The sequence below is a fragment of the Peromyscus californicus genome, unplaced genomic scaffold (genome assembly GCF_007827085.1).
Source record: "Peromyscus californicus insignis strain IS unplaced genomic scaffold, ASM782708v3 Scaffold_17__1_contigs__length_78620276, whole genome shotgun sequence".
Taxonomy (NCBI): Eukaryota; Metazoa; Chordata; class Mammalia; order Rodentia; family Cricetidae; genus Peromyscus; species Peromyscus californicus.
The window spans coordinates 69,081,486-69,106,209 of record NW_026294469.1 but is presented as its reverse complement, the minus strand read 5'-3'; the positions used below and the strand labels follow the sequence as shown (position 1 = coordinate 69,106,209).

Below are 24,724 nucleotides of genomic sequence, written 5' to 3'. Positions count from 1 at the left end.
TGTGTGCACACAATATTCCTAAGCCTCTTCGTCACTACCATTGCAGGTCTATGAAATTATCGGATCTCTGACCCCCCAGAAAGCTGGGTGGATATGGTGAGAATATTTTAAACAAGGAAAAGTTCAGCATTCAAAATCATAACAATGGGTGACAGGGAGGACAGTGCTCATTGTCCCCACGAGTCAGGATTAGATTCAGGCTCCTGCTTTGGATGTGAGGGTTCTGAGATCGCAACAAAACAGGCATGCTAGATGAGTGGGTGGGCTTCCCAGAAGACCCCAACTCTCCACCCCAACTCTCTGTTGGCATAGGAGTAGGGCTTGTGATGAAGGTGGAGCTCTGAGGACCGGCCCCTCTCCCAGCCAGGCTGCTAAGGTGGTAGACACTCCCACCTAGGTCCCTGAAAACCATGCTCCGGGCAGGGGGTGGAAGTGGTCCTTGAGACCTGTGGTCTTTGGGAGCCAGGGTCCTGCAGAGAGGCCTGGTGTCGGGCCTCACGCTAGTGGCGTGCGTTAGTACACAAAGTCAATTAGAGCAGGTGCACACCAGTCCTGTTGATTTGATTTAGGTCTGAGGAAAGCTCCAGTAATGTGCAATTACAAAGAACTTAATGGCCCTTTATACTGAATGCAACTTCCATGGCATCTAATATACTTTGATGAATTGCTCATTATGTGCAGTGTTGGAATAGCCTCCATAAAGATTAATAATTGGATAATCAATACAAAAATTCAATCTTGGGTTGTTTTTTTTTTTTTTCACTCCAGGGTCAATATATGCTCAAGATCACAGGGTCTCATTTGCCTGCATGTTTCTGACTCCTTCTTCCCTCTCCTTAATTTCCACGTTAGGAATCTCTGTTTCCTGTGCAGATCTCAGAACAGTGAAACAGGGTCTGTGACTGGTCACTTTGCCAGCAGTTGATGGCAGGTCAGACTCGCCTTCCAAGTGGCTTCAGTTGGGTGGGGAGGGGGCACACAAGATCCCTGAGGTGCCCTATCACCAGGGGACAGGTTAAGTAGCCTTTTGTAGATGGTCAGGAAGGTAGTGGACATAAAGACGTGTGGACATGAGTGTCCTGGGTGGAAGATTACAAGTGGAAGTTCCACATGGCGAGAAGTGTCCTGCATTCAGGAGGCAGAGGGCAGCCTGCAGAGTTGGCCAAGGGCTGTGGGAGCTCAGAGTTCTAGTCTGACATGCTTGTCTGTGACCCAGGAGTGAACAGCCTTGGTGGGAGTTGATGTAGGAGGGATCCCCTGGCAAAGCATTGTATTCTAACTGATCTCAGGGAGAAGAGCTGGCTTGGTGTATCCCTGGAGCCTGCAATGGGCTCAGCAGACCCACTAGTCAGGGTGAAGGAGAGGAGGCAGGCTGTGAGAGTCACAGCCAGAGAAGAGGAACCATCTCCACTAAACCCAGTGGTGAAATAGAAAGACAGGGAGCCTGGAGCTGGCAGGCCTCTTGGTATGGCAAGTCCTCTCAGGCAGAAACTTCTACATCTAGAGACTGACCAGCCACAGCTTAGCGTTAAGAGGATGTAGACTTCAGTAATGGAGAGACAAAAGGCGGATGCCACTCGGGATGAATGGGAAGGCAAGAAAGCAAAGCCAGGGTACCACCACAGCCATCTGGACTTTGGCTGAGACTGAACCCAAGGCTCTGTGAGACAAAATGTATGGCAAGATGATAGAGTCACAGGCTGGAGAAAATGGTGCACCACTTTAATCCCAGCACTTGGGAGGCAGAAGCAGATGGGTCTCTGTGAGTTCAAGGCTAACCTGGTCTGCATAGCTAGTTCCAGTCTACTCAGTGCTACGTAATAAGAATAATGAGACTCCTTCTCCAGTTACTTTATGAAAACAAGTGGACAGTTTAGTGGTGCATGCCTGTAGTCCTGGCACTGAGAAGACTCAAGAAAGAGGGTCACACTCTCCATCCCGGTAAATGTGGAATCAGATGGCAACCAAGTCCAACTAAACGGCAGCCTCCTATGAACTCAGGGCCCTTACTGTGGACTCGCTGAGATGAACCCACCCATCCTGTGCCTCTTGGCTGCATGGCTTCACAGGGCTTTTGTCTAAGAGGACTGAGTTACAGCACACAGCCAAAAAACAACCCTGTAAAAGCCATATTGTTTACCAAAGATGAGAGCTACATGAGTGTCATTTGAACTCCCTTTTCAGTACCTGAGGAAGGCCCAGGCAAGCCATGTCAACGCCCACAGACTCAGAACAATCAGGCCCAGCTGCTGCCCGGGTGACCGGTGCTCAGCAGGTGAACTCCCCAGGGTCTGGGACCACCTACAGTCAGTATGTGTGCTCTAAAACTGTGGGACAGGAGGGTCAGGAGCAACATCCTGCTCAGCTTGGCCTCTGTAACAGGATTCAGACCCCTGGGGGAGCATGCAGCCTCTTCAGCCCCTCTCTCTGCATTTTCACTCACGACATCTCTCCTTCCCTAATACCATCTGCTACCGGATACCTGAGGATCATTAAGTATCCCAAAACCTCAGCCAGAATATCACTTTTAGCATTATGATTTCAGTTTTTAAGAAACAAATTCATGGGGCCAGAAAGATGGCTCCGTGGTTAAGAGCATTAGCTGCTCCTCTGGATCCCCAACACCTACATGGCTACTCACATCTGTATGTGACACCAGTCCCAGGGGATCTGATACCTTCTTCTGGCTTCTGTTGGCACTGCATGCACGTGGTACAGAGACATACATGCAGGTAAAACACTCATACACATAAAATAAAAGTAAAGAAAAAAATAAAACAAATTCATAATTGCTTCTTGGAATCTGGACAATATTTGGGGCATTTTGAAGATGAGGAAAATGTGATTTCCTGAGGGATGTACACTTGGTCTTCAGCAGAGCCGCAGAGTAGAAATGTGTGTAGGCCATCCTACTGAGCCATAGGAGAAGACAGGACCTCAGGCTCTCCTGGTCCCCTCTGTGGACACTGCTGTGACAGGTATCAGCCAGAGCCCGTGAGTGTTCTGATTCCCCCCAGGCTCGTAGGATGTATGGAAAGAACATGGAGTCCTCGTCCCCCAGCCTCAGGCTGTGCTCACTATGACCATGTGGGCTGCAGAAGGAGTGGGGGACCTGCGGCTCATGAAGGCTGGGGATGTCAAGGTGGTGCCAGGTCCTAGAAGGTTGTGGGCATGGTGCCCAAGTGGCCTTCACTGCTCATGGGCACAGGGGTCAGTTACATCAGAAGATAGATTGAGAGGTAGGTGTGTGCTGCTTTGGAGCCTGGCCCATCGCTGAGTCTTCCTCCCTGGGCTTCATGTGTGTGTGTGTGTGTGTGTGTGTGTGTGTGTGTGTGTGTGTGTGTGGTGTGTCAGAAGTCAATCTGAGGTGTCATTTCTCAGGAGCTAGCACTTTGTTCTGGAGACAGAGTCTCTCACTGGCCCGGGACTTTCCAAGTAGGCTAATCTGGCTGACCAGTGGCCCCCAGGCATCCTGTCTCTGACTCCACATCTTCAGCTCTGGGGTTACAAGCACATACCCCAGCACATGGCTTTTTCTTCTGTGGGTTCTGGGGATTTGAACCTGAGTCCTCATGCTTGCATGGCACCCACACTACCAACATCCTCCTAGTGCTCCAGTGCCTTCTCGAAGAGGTGCTAGTCTTCAAATGTGAGTGTTCCCAACAAGCATATGACAAGTAGGACGGGTTCCCTCACATTCACACCCACTTCATCTGCCCCGCCAAACGCCAAGGCTGCTGGGTTGTTCAAACACCAAATCCTGACCTCTTTCTCTCTGTACCTTTTTGTTAGTAGCTGTTTCCTTACACGAAATGCAATGGTCACACCTGACAGACTTACTGGATGCCTCTTAGGTAATGTGAGGTTCTGGTTCAAGGTCAAATGAAGCAGGTCCCACCTCCCAGAAGCATAGGAGACAGGCAGCTTATGAGCTGTCTGTTTTGCTGAACGAGCAGCACCTGGTGACTCACACCTGCTGCTGCTGCTGGGGACACTCAGCTGGGGTCTCCCCAAGCTCCAGGTGGAAACCAGGCTACTGGAGGGTGGCTTCTGCATCTTGATGTGGTTCCTTGACTTTCTCACATGTCATGTGTCAAACAGCCACATGTGAATCCCTCCATCTCTTCCTCTGTGTTGCAAAGGAAGGAGGGGCTGCCATTGTCTTTGTCCCCGAGACCCTGATCCCATGCGGAACCAGCCAGAACAGTGCGAGAAAGACAAAGTGGAAACTCATGCTGGTCGCTCTCCTTCGGGTCCATTGATTTTTATTTTCACTTAAACTTTTTGTTTTCATTTCTCAATTCCGTTAATTCTGTTGAATGGTAATTTCATAATTTGGGGAGATATGTTTTACATTTTCTAACAACACAAGGAAAGCCCTGGAAAGAAAAAAAAAATACTTGTTGGTGGTTTAATGGTCCTGGTGAGTAATTGCTGAATGGAGTTTGGCACAGATAAAATAGCAGAGCAGATGATATGGAAACATTCTCCAGCCTGCATCAACTGGATGGCCAGGCCTGTGGAATCTCCCGCCACGTGGCCAACCCCGCTGGAGTTTCCACACGGCTGTCTGCGTGCTCGGGAGTTTTCAGGCTAAATAGGGAAGCAGGCTACCTACGGTAGGAAAATCATTCCGTCTTCACGGCTGACAGTCCTGCGTAGCGGCAGCGCCCGGCAGCACTAGCCCCACTCCAGGTGGAGGGTCATGTTTTATTAAAACTGTGACTTGTTGTCACTCACTCCGCTGTCCCACTCTCTCCTTCCAGAAATAGCAAGCCCCGTGGCGGTGGCTTATTATGATTAAAAGATAAAAATAAGTGGAGGCTGAGATAGACGCAGGCCGCTGAGGTAAGACGAGTGCTTACTTTTTAATGAAAGTTGAGAAGCCACGCTGTTTCCACTGCTTCCCAAAGCATCTTTGAGAAAACCAGAAGCGTGGACCACATTCAGACATGCTGAGAGTGTGCATTTTCCAAGTTGAAGTGGTCATGACACACATACTGAAAACCTGTGTCCTCTGCCTGGATCACAGACACGGCCCTGGGCCCTGGAGGGCTGGGCCGCTGTCAGTGGGCAGTTGTGGGCATGCAGACTGCTGGGCACAGGATGATGGCTGATCAAAGGGTGTACTTGTGAAGGAGATCTCCATCCTAATACCTCGACCCTTTAATACAGTTCCTCATGTTGTGGTGACCCGCCCCCCAACCATAAAATCATTGTGTTGCTACTTCATAACTGTATTTCTACTACTCTTATGAATCGTCATGTAAATATCTGATCTGCAACCCCGAAGGGGTCTCGACTTATGAGCTGAGAACCACTGCTCTAGGAGGCTGTGCCTTCTCAAGAAATCTAAAAATTCTAAGAGCACAAACCTGAGCCAACCCTGGATGGCTCCAGGAGGCTGATGGTGGGATAAAAACATCCCTTCCTCCCACTTCCTAATCTCTAACCCCTCATTCGGATGGCATTTGTGTTCCTAGCTCCTATCTAGTGCGGTCCTTCATGTAAAAACCGAGTCTGTATACACAGCACGTAGAAACATCAAGAGCGATGCATCCTACAACTCACCGAGAACACAGAGGGGCAAATACGTGCATCATAACCCCTGGAAATGAAAGTTAAGGCAACGGAAACGTGTGTGTACTAAGAGTTTCAACCACCATCATTACAGGCTTCTCTTGTTCCGAGAATCATTATATTGTAAAAGTTCAAGGCGGCACACACAAGGCACTTCTCAGAAGTAGTTATTTAAGAATTGCCTTCAACTTTAGGTATTTCTAGCTGTGCCTACCTCAATCCCTATCCTCTTAGATCCCAGGTCTAACTTTAGCTAAAGGTTTTAGCTAAAGGTGCATTTTCTGGGAAGGTTAACGAATACTTTTTCTTTTTTTTTTTTGCAATTATCTTTTAGTCACAGGAATGAGAGAGAATGCCCTTCCTGTTTGGTTTCACTCCCCAAAAAGTTATTTTGACTTTTCTTAAAAATAAAAACATTCTCAATGGCTTAAAGTCTGGGGGGAAAACATGCATTTTTCTGTCCCTCAGGAAAAAAAAAACGGAGTCAGTGAGTAGCCATTGCTTTTGTGGCGTGTACTTGTTTATGTGTATGTCAGCCCATGCGGGGGGGGAGGGGGGGGCTGGGACCCCATGTGGTCCAGTGTGAGGTTCTGTAAGGATTGTTCAGGCTTTACTTCCCATCCTGCTTCTGTGGAAAAGATGAAGAGCACTCTGAGGAGAGTCCTCTATCCAGAAATGAAGGGTTGCTTTGCGCCTGCAGGCGGTCCTTGGTTAGGGTCCCGGGTTTGTGCCCCGGGTTCCTGAGGTGGAGGTACAGCTGCTTTCTTTGTTGGCGCCAACATCACTGGCGAAGGAGCCAGATGCCTGTACCACTAAGTAACAAACAGTATCTACGTCAATCAGAGGAAAGTGTTTAGATGCTACAGCAGTGGTGTTTTGTTTTGTTTTTTAAAATATGGCCCTTATCTATGCTTAGTAAATGTTTTGAATGTGAAAGTAATGCAATTACGTGGGCTGAAATTGATGAACCAGAATTCTAATCCTTTTAAGTCTGAATCTAGTGTCTAAGAATGAAAATCGCATCTGAATATCATCAAAAACAAGTTTTACCTGTCTCTCCCGGTTCCTCATTCCCCAGGCTGAGGGTGGCCCCCCCTCCCCAGCATGGTGGTATTCAACTGGTCTCTTAACATATTTGGGTCACTGCTTGTCCTCAGACAGTCCCACCAAGAAAGAGGGACAAACGGACCATGTGGGCGTGTGGGGGCCCAGGTAGGGGGCCTCGGTTGGGTCAAACCGCCATTTTCCCTGTTTTGCCCAGATCTCATTACAAAGCTAATGCTAGCACTGACCTGAAAACCCAGAGCAGATGTTTGCCCTGATCACCAAGGCACACATGCACCCTTCAGGGAATCTGGAGGATAATGTTCCCAAGCCCGGGGTGAGGCTGCAGAGCCACCTCCGGGTAGCCATTTTGAGCCCTCTGCACGGGTTTGGCTGAGCTGTGCGGTCCGACTCTGCTTTGCATTCGGTTCAGACCTTATGACTTCCAACACACCGCCGGGGCTTTTCCTCCTTCTTCTGACAGACGTCAGGGACTAGAAAGTTCACCAGAGAGCACTAGTGCCCTCGTGACCGTCAGACCCGAGGATTTGGATGAGTGTCGGGTGGGCGCCATTGCTCTGCCCTGTAGAAACCTGGGGAAGGCTTATGTTCCCCAAGGGAGTCACAGCCAGTCTTCCTATGGCTGTCTGGGAGCTTCCGAGTGACAGTGCCACCCCCACGGGCTGCTTCCCACCTGTCCCTGCCTTCCCTCACCACCTGAGGACCAAAGTAAGACCCGTAGTGACATCAGACTCCTGGGAGCCACACGAGATGAGGCTCACGAGCTGTTCACCCCCTATGTGATGGGCACTCGATGGATGTTGGGTGAGTTAGGAGGGAGGCAAGGCAAGGTGCTCACAGTGGACGCAGGCTGCCGTCACCCCTGATTTGAGACTTTCCGCCCGGGGCCATTTATTTTTCCATTAGCTGGCTGAAGGACCTAAATAATGGGAGACCCTGGGGCCTGCGGTTGCCTTCCCTACCACACCTCCCTCTCACCATAGCTTTCCCAGGCCCAAGGTGGGTTTTCTGAAGAAAAGTCTTGGATCCCCCACACAGAGGGTTACTCACAAGTCTGAGTGATGCCCCATCTAGCCTGCAGATACTCCCGGGAAATACGTGACAGGATTGTGCTTACTGCAAACAACATCAGGGTATATGATGGGTTTCAGGCATCCCTTTCTTCCTGGGGTTCTTTTGTGCCTCCATTCTGATCACAGGACATCCTGCATCTCAGTGACAAGCTAGACTTCAGATCCTGGGCTTTACTCTGGGACGGTTGCTTTCTGCTGCAACTTAAAGATGCATCACTGCCACTCAGCAGAGTGTCCCATCACAGACACAGTCAGCTTGTCTAGGACTGTCATAAAGCTGTGTGAGGTGGACTGGGTGGAGCCCTCGAAGGGCAGGATTGGAGGAGGTCAAATTTCAAAATGAGGCCAGAAGCAGAGAAACGATGATCACGTGAGGTTGGAGCCTTCTTTTCAAGCTTGCCTGGTCTCATCCCCCACTGTTCACATCCAAGAGTCGCCCGTCAGGCCTAAGCCCACCGCCACACTGCAGCAGAGCGAGCGCAGCTTCTGAAAGGTGTGCCGGCAGGTTTCCCCAGGACCAGTCTGACTACCTGCATCTCTGAGGGGTGTTTGTTCACTGGCTGTCTGCCTCGCGGCAGGAGAGACACTGACCCTAGGGCTGTTTGCTCTTTCAGTGTCCCCGGAACACAAGTGACAGCTCGGACTTTGTGGGGTTCTGTGATTGTTTACCTCAGTCTGCCCACCTTTTAAAAAAGACCTAAGTGCGGGAGAAATGTCTAAAACAGACAAAAGGAAGCAAGCCAGCCTTTCAGCTCCACAGAAGCCCAGTGCTTTGTCATGAGCTGGTAATGGGGGCATGCGTTAATCCTCCTTGCTTTGTGTCATTTGAGCAGACTCGGGCAGCAGGGAAAGAAAGTGAGAGTAAATACAAGCATTGCCCGCAGAGACAGAAACTCTGCGCCCGCCCGCCCGCCCGCCCGGGGGGGGGGGGAAGCTTTGCAGTTAAAACAGTGAAGACTGGGGGACAGCATGGGAGTAAGTTTAGAAGAGGGAAGTGGCCTCAGGATTTCAGGAGCCTGCATCCCTCTGTCCCTGCCACCTTCTCAGCAGGTCCCGTGCCACCAGTCTAGGCAGTTGATGAGTTTCCTAGTGAAGTATGTTCTTAACATTCACATCTAACCTGTGGACTTTGCAGTGGGAACACGGGCAGCAGATGCGGAGGACTGGGTGGGACTCTGCATGCTGCATGTGTGATGCGCAGACCCAGACCCAGCGCCGTAGACCACGGCAGCTGGAAAACAAGAGCCACCGAGCCCCACGTGGCCTTCTGTGGTGTCTCTCCCTGGCAGAGCTGGTTACTTCGATATCTGCCTTATTCCTTACCATGATTGCTGCAAGCACCCCCAAAAATACAGACTGAACCCCACAGAGGGCGTGTAAATGGTGGGCAAAATAATTGTTCATTATTAAGCAATTAATAATTGTTAAAGTTTGACTTAAGACCCTCAGTCAACAACGTCAGGTGGCTTTGACTCAAAGCTTTGTCCTTCCGAGGACAAGAGAGAGTCGGCTGCAGGCATGCTCTCATGAGCCCTCATTGCTTTGCAAGGCTCTCTGCACAGTTTCACAAAACCCACAAGTGACCAGAGAGAGATGTGAGCTCTGACTCTCATGGGCACCTGAGATTCTCCCGCCAGTTTTCTGGCAGGGCACTAAAAAGGAAGACAGCAGCTGTGTGCAAGTGTGACCATCTCACTTGGGGAGGACTTTCTGTCTCACTTGGGGAGGACTTCTGCCTCACTTGGGGAGGACTTCTGCCTCACTTGGGGAGAACTTTCTGCCTTGCTAGTGATTTGCACGACTCGTAAGTGACTGGCCAAGGAGGCTCTGTGCAGAGCTGGGAAGACCCTCGTTAAGATTTCCAGGTCCTGTGAGCACAGGTGGAATTCTATGCCTCCACTTGGAACTCTTTAGTTTTTATACTTGAGAAAGAAATTGCTGACTTTCTATTTTACTCAATTCCAGGCATGCACACAGGAGTGGGTGTGAGTGTGGGTATGTAGATGAGATTCGTAGGGACGCACGCAGCCTGTGGGCACATCCCAGGTTATTATAACAATTCAAAGTGCCACACACATACTTTAGAGAGAAAAAAAAAGCAATAGTTTCCACCTTAGGAGCATTTTAGAGAAAATCAAATATAAGGGGAAAAAACCCTTCTTACTTATTAAATTGAATTGTGGTCTAACAGTTTGCCACATCCTGTTAAGGGACATCTGACTAAGTGAGCAGAGGTTCCTCTTTCAGGCAAGTTGTGAGGGTCACATGTCACCTGCAGTTCAAAACACCTCTATAAAGAGAGGCCTTCTTGTCAGTGGAAAAGCTGAATAAGAAGATGGAAATCATCGGTGGAGAGAAGACACGGTGGGAACTCGTGGGTGTCATCGCCACAGCTGTATCAGAGAGAAAGCCACCCCAGAGGGACCAGCAGAGCCAAGGAAACGTGGGCCGATAGGGACCCAGAGTGGTGACCTCATGGAAGAGAAAGTGGTGGCAGGAAAAGAATACAGGAGGGGGTGATCAAGTTGTTGGTCAGCCATCTGTCAACTACACCTCAGGTGTGTCCCTTGTCCCCCTGTAAAATGGAAGCACAGGTGACTTCACAGGCGCTATCACAGACATGCCTAGAGGAACTCACTCCTCTGTCTTATAAATAGCTGGGTGGGTGGCGGTCACCACTGCAGTCCTGCCCATCCCAGCAGTATGGACAGTAATATGGAATTCCACTAGAAAGCAGGCATCCGTCTTTGCTGTCCATTAGCTGCTGCCTGCCCCATTCAGTCCCATGGGCAGCTTTGGGAAAGCTCTTACATGGGAGGATGGCTTGTGCTCATGGAACCTCATGATCCTAACTGGACATCGTGAGCCTGACCAACAGCAGGACACGGGACACTTCCAGCCCACGAGCGTTGGGACAGGGAAGCAGGTCAGCCACCTGAAGTCATATACAGCAACAGGTGCTCAGGGACCTGCCTTGAGCTCTCCCGAGCTCTCGGTGGTAGCCCCAAACAAGACTGAGAAAGCAGACTAGACATTTGGTGGCCTACCTACTGCTGCCTCCAGCGGGGGACCCCTGTGGCTGAAGACCACTGAGTAATTTCCCATCCCTCAGCAGGGCTCTCCCTTTGAGGCTCAGGTGCCCCAGTGGGCAGCAGGGGGAAGCCCACATCTCATGTTTCTTCCTCTTTTACCTTTAAAGCAATTTTTTTTTGTGGTCTTGTCAGGCCCATGAGTAACTAGAAGATTCTCAGATGCTTTTTGATGTCTCTGACCCATGCCATCACCCTTATCCCTCTGAACTCCCGGGGGCCACAGTTGCTCTTCAGATCTTCTTTGGGTCCCATTTTTATTACTACCTGGATTCCTCTCCTGGTCCATCATCACTCTACCTTCGGCCACGCAGTTACTCCTCCGACTTCCCTCCTTCCATTGTTAGGATGCCTCAGGCTCCTCTCTTTAATCTTTTTATCTCGTAGTATTTCTCGGACCTCCCTTCTTTCATTATCAGCTTTACTCCTCAGTTCTCTCTCTCTCTCTCTCTCTCTCTCTCTCTCTCTCTCTCTCTCTCTCTCTCGTGTGTGTGTGTGTGTGTGTGTGTGTGTGTGTGTGTGTGTGTGTGTGCGTGTGTGTACACACATATGTGTAAGTGCATGCCTATGGCATACAGGGAGGCTGGAGGAAGATTTGGGTATCCCATTCTATCACTCTCCACCTCACTCCCTTGAAACAGGGTCTCATTGAACCCGGAGCCAGGCTGGCAGCCAGCAAGCCCTGGTGATCCTCCTCCTGCCTCTGGACCCCACGGTGCTGGGGTTCCAGGTGCGTAGCCACACCTGGCTTTTTAACGTGAGTGCTGGGGATTTGCACTCAGGTCCTGACTTTACTTGAACAGTACACTGTCACTCACTAAGCCTTGGCCCCAGCCCCTCCCATCCTTCATTATTACCCCCCATACCATCCTTGCTCTCCTCATCATTATTACTCCTTAGATCTCTCGTTTCTCATGGGGTTTCTCTTCTTCTCCTCAACATGATTCTTTATGCCTCCTTTCACTATTAATCACTGCTAGTGGAATGATTAGGCTGTTAATCAATCTATGCTATGATTTCAATGAACAATGAAGCGCTGGTTCTCTTAGTGTAATTCGTTTGGTGCCTCAGTTCTTGTGTGGAGCCTTGTTAAAATGTATTTGGAACCCATGAAATTGCCTCTGCCTCTAAGTGGTGGCTCATCTTCCCAGTCCTGGCGTTTCATACTCTGCAGGCATCTTTCCCAGCCCCGCATGCCCACCTGCCACTCAGAGAGGGTCACCAAACCAGAGCCCCAGGTAGAGCATTCGTCTTGACTCTGCCCTTGCCTGGGAACCCAGTCTGGGCAATGAGCACCCAGAGCCCTAATGCTCTCAAGGCTTGGAGATGGTGTGAGGCAAATGAGACACCCTGGCAGTCAGGCACAGCTGTCTGTCACCGGAACAAAGATGGGTGTGGCACGATGGAGGGGGCTGTGGCTTGTCTCCACCCCCGCACAGAAACCCTCTGCACACAGCTCTGTGCTTCATCAAGTGTCTGAGCCCTTCTAACTTGGCCCCGAGAAATCCTAATTTCAGGCAAGTCTTTTTCCACCTTAAAAAAAAAAAAAAGAAAGGAAGAAAGAAATGAAATTGTGGTCTTCCTTTGTTGGCTGTTCTTCGACATGACGCCGATGAAATAGAGTATAAAGTAGACAGGTGCACCTCTTCCAGGAGTTCTACGCAAAGATGAATGAAATGCCTCTTGTCCCAGGATATCCCTGCTGGGGAGTCAAATGTAAAGCTCAGCCCAAAGAGGTTGACAAGAGAGCCATGAGAAAAGCCTTGTGGACTCAGAAGGGGTTCAGGAGGGACATGTGACTGTGGCTTGCACTGCACAGAGCAGACGGCCCTTGGTCCTCCTGGGGTCCCTGCTGCCCGTCTGCTTCTCAGGGCTGTGCAGCGGCCCCGCACCCACACCCCAGTATCATGGAAAATGTTGGTAGCTAAGGAGCTACCAGGGCGCACTCCAGGGACAAGTTGAGTCCTGATTGCTGGTCCCAGACCAGCCTATGAGCACCTGGGCCTTGTTATTCCTCATTAGTGGCTGTGAAGTCACAGGGCCAGAGGGAGCCTGCCTGCCTTCTGGTATTTTCCACACTAAAGACTGAGCCCTCTCCATAGTGTGCTGGTCAAGGATCACTCCTGGATCTGCACAAAGGGGCCCAGGAGTGCCCCCACCACCACCACCAATGAAGCTGGCCAGGAAGCAGCCATGGTTCACCTTTGAAAGTGTGACTCTTGAGGGAACAGCTTAAGGAACTCCCCTAGGCAGGGGAGCCCAGGAGCAGCAGTGGCTCTGGTGTAGGAAGCCTCACTCTTGTAAGTCTCTTGCCAGGCAGCCCCTTTTGGATGAGCCTGAGTTCTGTTTGTCTCCAGGCTTCCTTCTGCTATCAGTTCCCATGACACAATTCCTGGTTCCCCCAATTGCGTTTTATTATTGTTATTCTTAAAACTATTGCTGGGGAAGGGGTGTTGAAAGGCAGTTTAGGGAAGGGAGGGGTGATGGAGCACACGCCCCCTGATGGCTCCAGGAAGTGTTCTCAGACAGGCCGGGGCCTCCATCAGGGAGCTCTAGGGGCTTATCTAGGTGCAGGGCGGGTGTTCCAGCCCATGGGGAAGGGAAGCCTGGGTGGTTCCCTGACGTCAGCATGGGTGCCCTGCCTTCAAACTCTGTTAGAAAAATGGGACGTGGTGACAGCTGCCCAGTGACATTTCCTATCTCGATGTGGATCAGGTGGTTGGGCAGAGAGAGGCAGGGTGGAGAGGGAGGGATGTTGTGCTGTTTGCTGGCGATGGCCTTCCCTACCTTCTCTCATTTCCTGTCCATCTGCCAAAACTCACACACTGATAGTGGCCATCACTGGCTTGTGGGGGCCACTGTGACTCGACCCTCTTCAGAAAAACAAATGAAGTATCCCTAACAAAGGGAGGTTCATGACCATGGTAGATCCCACCACCTTCTGTCCCAGCCACTGAGCGCACTCCAGGGGGATGTTGTGGTGTGTCAACATTTTGTTTTACAAACTTGGGCAACATCCTGAAGTTGACTCCTGCCCGAAAGCAGGTATTCTGGGGCATCTAAGCATCGCAGACTGAATATAACCCGTTAGAAATGTGGTTGTTGGCATCCCCTGCTATTAACTTGGAGGTTGGCAGTAAGGTACCATTTCCCTAATACTCTCTCCTCTGGTTTTCTTGCAGTAAATGAAATCATACGCAACGACCTCTCCGGCACGAACCCCCACTCCTAACTCAGCGCGTTGGAGCTGGCAGGAGCTGTGTGGAGTTGGCTCAGTGCAGACAACTGGGCTTCTGCGAGCGAGACTTTGATGAAATAAACTGAGCCCACATCTGGTACCACTCAGCAATCCCAACTTACCGAATGCTAGGAGCTTGTGTCTGAAGAAGTAGCTCTCTAACAAGGACGGAGTAGAAGAGGAGGCCATGGCGACTCTTGAGAGAGAAAAGTCATCTCAAGGGAAGAGAAGGGCTGGCCAGTGAGGCCAGGGGCAGATGCTGGCCCACGAAAGAAGGGCCTGTGTGGCAGACTGAGCCCAAGGCTGACCCTCCTGCCCACTGGATTAAAACACAGGAAGTGCCTTATTTCACCCGACCACCACACCAGGGCATTGTGGAAGCAAGCATTGAATTTTCTACCATGAGAGTATTTGTAGGAGCCAAAGCTATTTAAAAACAAACAAACAAACAAAAAAGGCAAAAACACTTTGTTAGGAGCCTTTATCCTTTGTATTAATTGATAGGATTCTGGCAAGCTACGGCTTCCTACTTATTTCTAACTTTCCTGGCTGTCCTAAATGATTTGCCTGCCTTATCCAGTGCATTTTAGAGGTCTTCCAATTGTCATCTCGGCTCTTTCATAATCAGCTCCCTCCTCCATGTGACTAAAACCATAAGTTTGTTAATAATAGCATGCTGGGATTTTTTTTTTGTTGTTCTTAATCTGGCTTCAAACATAGTGAGAGGAAGTTGAACAGCACAAGACAGGGTCCTGGACAGAACAGAGCCTGCCTGCTATGGGACAGTACCTTGTGTTTGCATGCATGTACATATAGGCATATATTTATGTATAGATATCCAAGAACGGAGATGGCGACAACCAGTCCACGTCCAGCGGGGCTTCCATGTTAGCAATAATGAGTGTCCACCTTGAGAATGCACCTCAGAGTCCAGACCCGGTTTTCCAGCACCTTCCATCAGGGTCTGTGACCCCTGAACAGGCAGGTGGCGTTTTCTTATCTCATGTAGTCACTGAGCACCCTAGACCGCAGTAGAGCTGTGCTCAAATGCCCACAGGCTACCAAATGGCCAAGTCTGAAAGTGGTTGTAAATAACCATTACAAAAAAAGAGTGTAATATATTTGTTCAATTATAAGATTATTATTTCACAGAAGCCTTATAGCTCTCTGCTTCATCTAAGAAAACAATTACCAAAAACAATGTTTCTATATGCAGTCTGTGGATAGTGTGTTTTCAGGTTAGTTACTGGTAACAGATAGGCTGGTGTCGGCTTTGTGTAATTAGCTGCTTATTACAGTTACTAGCAGTGACCTATTATTTCTTATAACCAAAAAAGCACGGTTTAATTAAAACATGTTTAATGATTGTGCCTTAGGAGTTAATGCCCCCTTATGGAACATGCCTGAATTGCACCTGTGGGTGGAAGTTGTGAGTTAGTCACAGAGTCATGACAAGAAAAGCTCTCTCACAGGAAGATGCATCTTTGAAATGTTTGTTCTGTACAATGGTGTCTTACCTTTCTCCAACTCACAGAAAGAAACAAATGTCTGAAAGCCATATTGAACGTTTTCACACGACTGTGAAGAGCTGACGTGCGCCGCCTTGTACACACATAGCTCCCGGCCGCCTGCAGGCTGCCTCCCGCCTGCATCTAGTATGTACCTGTGTTTATTAGCATCATGGAGCTGCATGGACCATTCTTAGTAGGCTGTCAAATGAAAGCAAGCGTTTGATATTTGTGTCCGCTATCTTTGTAGTTAGAAAATGGATCCAATAAAGCAGTATTTTTTTCTTTTTTCCCTTTTTTTTTTTTTTTTTTTGCTGGACAGTCTGTGTGAGAGTGATTAGGGGTCACTCTGCTTTCTTCTGTATTGCATGTGAATGTGGGGATCTGTGACAAGTGCCTCACGGAGTGAATCTGACTGGCCCCGCGTCATCTAAACACAGGAAGAAGCGTGTCTTCCCTTCCTGAAAGAAACCAGTGGATATTTGGTAGTGTTTCCCGGCATTGTAAACAAAACACTTCAAAAATGCTCATCCAGTCTAGGTGGGGAAGGAACTTCTCCTTATGCCAAATACTTTCGCTCAGAGAGAGACTCGGGTGAGGCGCTGCCACCCACGTGCTCGCTTGTGATTGGACAAGTTGCGTTAGCAAGAGAGTGCTTGTGCTCTGATTGAGGCAGCCTGTGCCTTCTCTCTCCACATGCTCTTCTGCTCCATTTCTCTTCCCCTCACAGACCAAGGAGACATGAGATCGCCGTAGTATTACTGACCTTAAGTGTCTCTCAAACAGTGTTCTGTGCCCAGGCCTTGAACGCCAAAACCCTTGCGTCCTTTGCTAAGATGTTTACAGATTGACTTACAGTACAAGAGAAACCGCCCTCACCTAAACTGATGTGCATGTGTCCACCCCGCCAGGGTGCTGTCTCAAGGTTATTTGAAGTAAGCTTTCCCACAAGCTCATGGGACCTGCCCAAGGAGAATAACAAAAAGGGGGCAGAGGGTGATGTGGGAGAAGGCGGCAGGTTATTATACTCAGAGTCTTTGACCTGGGGATGGATGGTGAGTCTCAGAAGTCCAGGATGCTGGGTCTAAGGAAGCAACAGACTTGTATGTCTGCAGAACAACTCTGAAGCTACCTGTCCCCTCCCTGTGCTGGGGACTGGGCCAGCTGGGCTTTGAGGATGGTGGCTTGGTGCCGGGAGCTGCCCTTACCAGCGTGTGCTTTGTAAACTCCCACCCTCCTCAATCCCAACAGTAGAATTTTATAGCTCTCCAAATACACACAAATTTACAAAATTATGGATGGATTCAGCCCAGGAAGCTGGGCTACTGGAAATAACACTATTAGTTTTTGAACCTTCTAGACTGATTTTGATCAATGAAGAAATGTTGAAGAACCCCTGGATTCACTTGTAGCAAGGAGGTTGTGCAGGTTAGGAGGAAGCCATTGGAGCAGTTGTGTGTGGCCCTCATGTCTCCCAGAACAAAGCTGTAGTTCTTAGGGGAAGTGGGGGAGGGTAGGGGGGACCTCAGCTTAACTGGGACAGCTGGGTCCTCTGGAGAACTTCATTCTCTGCTGAATACTGGCTTCCCACAGTGTCTGTCCTCAGTGACTAAAACCACTCAGGAGCCTTAAGGACGGATGGATTTCCCTAAGCTTGTTAAATATCAGAGAGAGAAACAGCCACACAGAACAACCCCACATCTGCTTCATTTCTGACCTGAGACTTCGTATGAAGACTCTGATACGTATACAGTTTGTCCTCGTGATCAAATGCAGACTGAGCCAAAGTCCAGGTATTTGGGGTCCAGCTACCTTCCCTGGAGGCTCCCAACCTGGGGAACCAAGACTGACTGAGAGTAGTTAATCAGTCCCTGCTGATGAACAAGGCTCTCCTGGGGTCTCTGACCTCACCTATGAGCACAACCCCAAACCTCTGGCTTACACCCATGATTATACTGTGGGTGGGCAGATGTGGACGAGCCGGGTCTCTTTTCAGTGCCAGTAAAGTGTTTGCAAAATTTGTTCCCCATGGAGGGTGTAAACTGTGTTTGGGAGTTTCTGATAAGAGATCCTTCTGGGAGGAAGCTGAGGCAGAGGTGAAGAACTCTCAACTTTCCTCTCTCTCTCTCTCTCTCTCTCTCTCTCTCTCTCTCTCTCTCTCTCTCTCTCTGTGTGTGTGTGTGTGTGTGTCTCTCTCTCTGTCTGTCTCTGTGTGTGTGTCTCTGTCTGTCTGTCTGTCTCTCTCTCTCTCTCTTTCTCTCTCTCTGTATGTGTGTGTGTGTGTGTGTGTGTGTGTGTGTGTGTGTGTGTGTGTATGTGTGTGTGTGTAAAGAAGCCGACACCAGCAAGCATTTTGCTGTCTGAACCTTGGTTTTGGAATTCACGGGAGATGGAAACAACCATTTTTTGGTGTAAAGCACTGTGGCATAGTATGTGTATGTGTTCACATGATGTGTGGCCCCTGTGTCCAATTCCAAAATGTCTTCATTACCCTCCAAAGCAAAGCCCATGCTTGTTCCTGGACCCCTAGATACAGAAACTTAACTCTGTCCTCAGTAGATTTTCTGGCTTGGGACAGTTGACACAAATGGTCTTCCACCACAGTGTCCTGTGAGCCTGGCCTCTGTCTCCTGCCCATCTCTGACCTACAGACATCTACAAGGTAGTGCCCGGCAGTGCTGTGCCCCCCATGGAGCCACACTGTGCAGCCCCCCGTTGCCACTTACTCATTCCCCACAGGCAGATGTTGACTCCTCTTCCCGTCTGGCTCTCTGTGAGCACTGCTCTTTTGAATGCTCATGCACATTTATTCTCAGCTCTGGGGCAGACGTTGAAGAGTAGGGCCCCTGGTCATGTGGCAACTGAATGTAAGTTTACAGGACTGTTTAAATTATCCCTCCCTGAGACAGACCCGACTCACTAACCTAATTTGGAATTACACATGTGAAGCACATCATATTTATAATTCTTTATGCCAAAAAAAATTAAGTTAGGTCAAAGATGACTGAACGTTTGCTTAGACGGAAGCTGGAAGCAGACCCTCAGCCCGCCTGTGGCCACTCTCAGAAGAGCTGGCCCATCCAGGGCTTCTGCTGGGAAGCTGGGACCACAAGAGCTATGTGAGTCATTGCTATGGTCCCAGCAGAGCCCATGGTGACAACTCCCTTTACTTCACACACAAACTAACACCGTGAAGAAAAAAAAGCCGTGGTAAAGACTTCCAGAGCTGGGAGGAGCAAGCCTGGAGTGAAAATGTCCTCAAATGACAAAGCCACTGTGGGTATGGCCACAGGAGCCAACCCAGTCCTTCCATTCTCCAAGTGAGGCTCAGAGTGCCCTCTGTTTCTAGGTTTCGACAAAAAGCGTTCTCACCGTCCCTCAGCCCCATGACCAACAGGCTTTCAGACATGGCGCTGGTACCCTTCGTTTGACAGCACACGGGGGTTCTTACAGTGCGTAGAGCAGAGCGGTGAGCTATGCTGCTGTCAACGGACTTCTGTCCCCAGCACTGCCATCACCGTTAGCCATCCTTTCATCTAAAGAGAAGGGAAACACAAATGGGAATCCATCTGAGGCTCACCCGAGTCAGCGGAAAGCACCCTGGTTGCTGGGTTCACTCTCAGCCCCTCTCCCCTGCTATCACCTGGTCTGGCCTGCTCTAATGAGAAGCTGAGCCCCGATTACTCCGACCACCGTTCTTCCCCACCCTGCTTTCCCAGCCATGAGTCTGTCACTGCCAGACTTTTTCAGGACAAGGATATTACCCATTCCATGTATCTCCTGGCTTTTAACCCTTGAGACCTGGAAGTCTTTGCAAAGTGTCTCGATTCTCTGTCCACCACAAATTCTCAGAAGTGCCCTTCACTCGCATTGTCTATGACAATAGAGGCCACCACACTTTGCTTAAAGAGACCTGTTCCAGCTTTGGGGGGGACTTTGTCATCACCAACTGGAGAGAAGAGAATTGTAGCACTATGACCATTGATTGGGGGGCCACTCAGCTGCCAAGACTCTCCCTGCCTCCCTAGGCATTTCCCTTCAACAGCAACAGTGGAGTTCTTCTGCACTTCCAGAGACCAAGGCTGGCAGTGACTTTGGAATCCAGGGTTGCCTCTGGTTTGGTCCAAGTATAAAGTATAAATTGCAGTCCCTATGTAGACAATGGGGATTGGATGTGGACAGCTGTGCTCACAACCCCTTTTTGGGGCCAGAGTGTAGGTAGTTGAAACCACAGACCTTCTGTGGACACTGGAGCCTTAGTGTGGATGGCTGCACCCACAGGCCCTCTGTGGATTCTGGGGTCTGGCTTTCTTTAGTCTGTTCTTTGAGGGAATTCTTCTAAACATCCACGGGGTCAGAGAGCTTAGTGGAGAAGGAGATGCTGAAAGAAGCCCGCACCGCGGCAAATCTTACCTCCTGAGACCTCTCACCCTTCCCTAAACATGGGACGACTTAGTGTTGTCTCCTGAAGAAGAGCTGTAGACAAGACTCCCAGAGATACCAGATGCGGGGAGGTCAGGACAACTTCCTCCCATGGTCATGGAGGATGCTCCTCCCGGGAACCAGTCACTATGCTGTGAACAATTCTGGCCACAAAGAAGGCCATGTGAAGGACGGCCAGCTAACGCCATCCAAGCAAGTGAGTAAGAGAAGGGAAATTAAGTATGGGCTGCTGAGCAAGGGTGAGGTTACCTGCCCAGACGTGGGCCTCCCTCGTGGACACAGGGCCACAGGGACCAGCTGTCCTAAGCTCCACCCTCTACAGAATAAGCATTGTCCAGTGAGGTCATTAACTTTTGAGGTGTGTATTGCATGCAGGCAGAGAGGCAACAGTCTGGGGACTTTCAGGCTTTGTGTGCTGTGACAAGGGGCTAGGCCTTATCCTCTTGGACAAGAGGGCTGCAGCAGAGCAGTGATGGTGTTTGCCAGACGTGCTTCTGAGGACAGGTGAAACATGAGAAGCTGATCAATCGTCATAGAAATCACGATGAAAGATGAACAATAACCACACGAAGCATGTTGATGAACTTATTGATCCAGGATGTGTCTTGAACCAAGGTCACCAGCACAGCCACCACGGGAGAGTGGAATGTGGCATAACACAACCCCAACATGGCACTGACCCAAGGCACATCCTGGACCAGCCAGTAGTGTTCATCTCTCTATACAACCGTGCTCTGTACAGGACAGAAGTGACTTTCTGCTCCAGAACCTAACTTGACAATGAGTGCCCTCTAAGGAGCTGCTGAGGAGCATCTAGGGTCTCCAATGCTCACCCCACCTGAGCCCTGGTCCTTTGTTCCCAGTCCCAGCTAAGGATATCACCTGCCTGAGATCTGCTGTGGCCTTCCTGTTTCTGGGACACACCTCCCTTCACTCCAGCTCACATGCCCTGAGTAGTCACTCTCCAGTGACAAACTCCACTTCCCTTTATTCCTAAGACTTCACGACAAGACTGTAGTATTCCTGCCTAAAGAGAAAGGACAGAACTCCCTTGCAAACCTCTTGCAGAAAGTCCTCTTCCATCTCTGTGATTTGTGACTTTTTTTTTCCAAGTGACAAAGAAAACCCTTGAGAACCTCGACCAAGGTCCAGGCCATTTAGGTTGATACCCAGCAACAGGGGTAGAGTGCCCATCTTGGTGTCTACAAGTCCCGACGCTGTGTTTGTCCAGGTGTTTGGCATCCACAGTTCTACTAATGCACAAAGATTCCCAGCCACACTAAACTGGTATCACCAAGTCTCTGAAATAGAGCCTCTACAAAGCCTACTGCCCGCTCCTCCCAGGCACTCAACAAGTTGTATGTCCCAACAAGCAATGACTTGTACGTTTGTTTTTAATGCCAAGTCAAAAGAAAGTTGGACGGAAACGCTCCATGCTCAATGGGACACTGCTGTTTGTAGTCTCGCTTGCTTTACATAAGGTTTTACTGAGGTGCCTTGTGTGACAGGGCTCCACCTGCGAACGGGGGCTGTCCTTATTGGGAACTGTGTGCACCCTGGAGTGTCTCTGCATGTCCAGTCATGCTGGAGCCTTCTTCCCACGCCCATCTGTCTTCAAAGCTTCCTTACCACTCCCCACAGTCTCTGAACCCCTCTCCCTTTAAGATCTACACTGGAGAGGGTGCAGGGTAACACCCCAGGTAAAGACTTGGGCCAGGAGAGTGGAGAATCCTTGAACCCACCTCAGTTCTCTATCAGACACAGTGTGAGCCTGGTTTGGCTCTGCTCCACTCCACAGCACGGCACAGCCGCTTGCTTCTCCTCTAAAGTCTTTGATTGTGGCATCACACTGAAACTAGCCTCAGGCTAGGATGGGAAGAACATGCCCCGCCACCACCACCACCATCACCACTCCCCACGCCCCCCCCCACGCCAGACACACACACACACACACACACACACACACACACACACACACACACACACACCCTCAGTCCCTAGAAGTGTATGTGGAACTCAGATGCAAGCCCTCAGCAAAACCACCGGTGTCTGAAGTTTCCTTTGTGGGAGTGTTTCTAATACAAATTCAGTTACCTTAATAGTTATGGTGTTACTTGGTTATTTACAGGTTTTGTTGTTATTTGTTGGGTGTGTGTGTGTGTGTGTGTGTGTGTGTGTGGTATGCCTGGTACAGACATGCACACTCATGTACACAAACAGTGCAGGGGAGGGTGTTAGGTGTCTCGTCATTCTCCCTCCACCTTATTCCCTCGAGAAAGGCTCTCCCACTGAGACTGGAGCTGAAGCACATGAGCAGCCCGCAAGCTCCAGTACCACCTCTTTTCCCTCTACCAGCCCTGGGGCTGCAGGCATGCCTGGCCACACCTGACTTTTTACATGGGTTCCGGAGATTTGAACACACATCCTCATGCTTGTTTGGCAAACACTTTGAGCCAGTGTGCTATCTCTTAGCCCTTGGAAATTTTAACATCGATAGTTTCTGACTTCTCTGACTTTTCTATTTCATCTAAGTTGTAGATTATTGACATCAAGTACCCTGAGAGTATCCAGAGCTGTGATCTCTCTTTCACTAGTGACCTTGGCCATTGGTATTTCCTTTTTTCCCCCTGATTAACCTGACTACAGTTAAATTTTGTGGATGTTTTAAAGGAAGCTGTTAGCAGCTACGTCAGGCAATGCTCTTAGGGGCGAATCCGTATATTAAAATATGCGCCTTCAGAGTGTCCGTTAGGGAAAAGAAGCCTAGCCTGCTCCCAAGTCTTTCTGCCCACCATCCTTCTTCCTGAACTATCGCCTTCAACCGAATGTGCTGCTCTTCCACATGAACGTGTATAGGCACCTCAAATCAAACCCCAAGGCTTCCTTTGTTCAAGGAAGGCATAGTTTTGGAAGTAGGTCCTGTACTCTCGTTACCTGCTGCCGGTGGTTAATCTGTCTGCACTCTTTATTTCTTGGCTGTGCTTGTTCTGGCTTCGAGCTCACTCATCAACATGTGAAACACGGCCCTCATTACAAAGCAACTTCCAATTTCATTCATGAGTGCTGGTTTTCATCCTCACGCTCTCTTCTTTCGTTTTCATGACCTGCCGCCCTACATGCCTTTAACTGTCCATTTAACTCATCCCAGAATCATTTGAGAAGACAGTCTCGATTGAGGAACTTACCAGGTCAGATTGGCCTGTCAGCATGTCTTGGGGGTTTGTCTTGATTGTCAACTGATGTAGGGAGCAGCCCGCTGTGGGCTGCGCCATTACCTGGGCAGATGGTCCTAGGCTGTCTAAGAGAGCGTGAGTCTGCTGGTGAGCCAATAAGCTGCATTCCTCCAAGGTTTCTGTCCTGACTTCCCTCAGTGATGAACTGTAGCCTGTACACTGAGATGAGCCCTTTCTGCCCCTACGCCACTTTTGGTCAGTGTTTTCTCACAGTAACAGAGATGTACTTTGTAAAGCAGGAGCTAAGGTCACAGACCTGAGACCTTTGCCAATGCAGGTTTACAGTAACATGGCTTTCCCTCAAGCCTTCCTTCCCCACTACTTATTAAATATACTTTCACTTCCTGAAATTCAGTCACTCCCGGTCTCATCTTGACTTCTTGAACCTATTGAAAGTATAGATTTTTTTCCCCAAGCATTTGGAGATCATCCAGATCGCTCAACATCGTTTGTACGGTTTTTAGTTTTGAGACTCATTGAGACTTGTTTTATAGTGCAGAACACAGGTTATCTTTGTAAGGTTCTCAACACTTGATAAGATAAAAATGTCTGTTAAGTATAGTTGAACATTCTAGAAATCCAGTTAGGTAAAGCTGCTTGATAACGCTGCCTGAGTCTTCTGACTCCTGACTGATGTTGCGCCTTCTTGTTAATAGGTGCTTACCTTCATAATACGGGTTTTTATGTTTCTCCTGGAACTTGTGTGTTTTGAAACCCTGTTATTTTGCTGTTTGGGTTATTTAGAATTGATACGAGCTCCAAATTAATCGACTTCTTTGGTTTTGTGGCGTCATCCTCCCTGCCCCTGGAAGCACTCTACTGTAAAATTGTCCTGCCATGGTTTCATTGACCTTTCCCTTAGTGTGACATGGTATACAATTTATGCATTCACAGTTGAACTTTTAACCCTGTCACATCTTTTCTTGTAAAATATGTTTAGAGGCATGTAGGTTGTTGGTCTTCTTGTTTTTGAATATGCTTTCATTTTCTCTGGCCCTGAAACAGGGTGGTTTAAACTAAACTACTGTATTTAATATAATTGTTCATGTGATTGTATTTAATTATATAGTCTTGTTTCCTATTTGTCCTCTCTAATAACCCTGTCCTCTTTTCTACTTTTTGGGGTCTCTGTATTAGTCACTCTTCTTGTTGCTGTGATCAAACACCCGAGAAGAGGCGACCTGAGAGGGATTTGTCTCCTCCTACAGTTCAAGAGGACACAGTCCGTGACGGGAAGGCGTGGCAGCAGGCAGCTCATGGTGGCAGGGGCCTTCGGCGGGTTCACCTTATTTCATCCCGTATCTGTAGATCAGGAAGCAGAGAGTGGGCAGGAAGTGGGGCCAGACTATAAAAGCCCACCCCAGTGACCTATTTCCTTCAGCAAGGTTCCACCTCCCAAGGTTTCTACAATCTTCTGTAACAGTGCCTCCCAGGCAGAGTTCAAGTGGCACACCCGAGCCTGTCGGGGCATTTCACATTTCACATTCGAACCCCA

General features: G+C 49.3%; 1 protein-coding gene across 3 annotated transcripts in view; it reads left to right on the top strand.

The window, feature by feature from the left end:
* The window catches only part of Nfatc1 (nuclear factor of activated T cells 1), a 113,798-nt gene extending 97,955 nt beyond the window's left edge, over positions 1 to 15,843 (top strand). For all 3 annotated transcript variants that reach the window (XM_052742661.1, XM_052742663.1, XM_052742662.1), the window contains exon 10: positions 13,990 to 15,843. In XM_052742661.1, the coding sequence (XP_052598621.1) occupies positions 13,990 to 14,039 (50 nt within the window). In that variant the 3' untranslated portion in view covers positions 14,040 to 15,843. The remainder of the gene's footprint in view (positions 1 to 13,989) is intronic.
* The last annotated feature ends 8,881 nt before the right edge of the window (positions 15,844 to 24,724 follow it).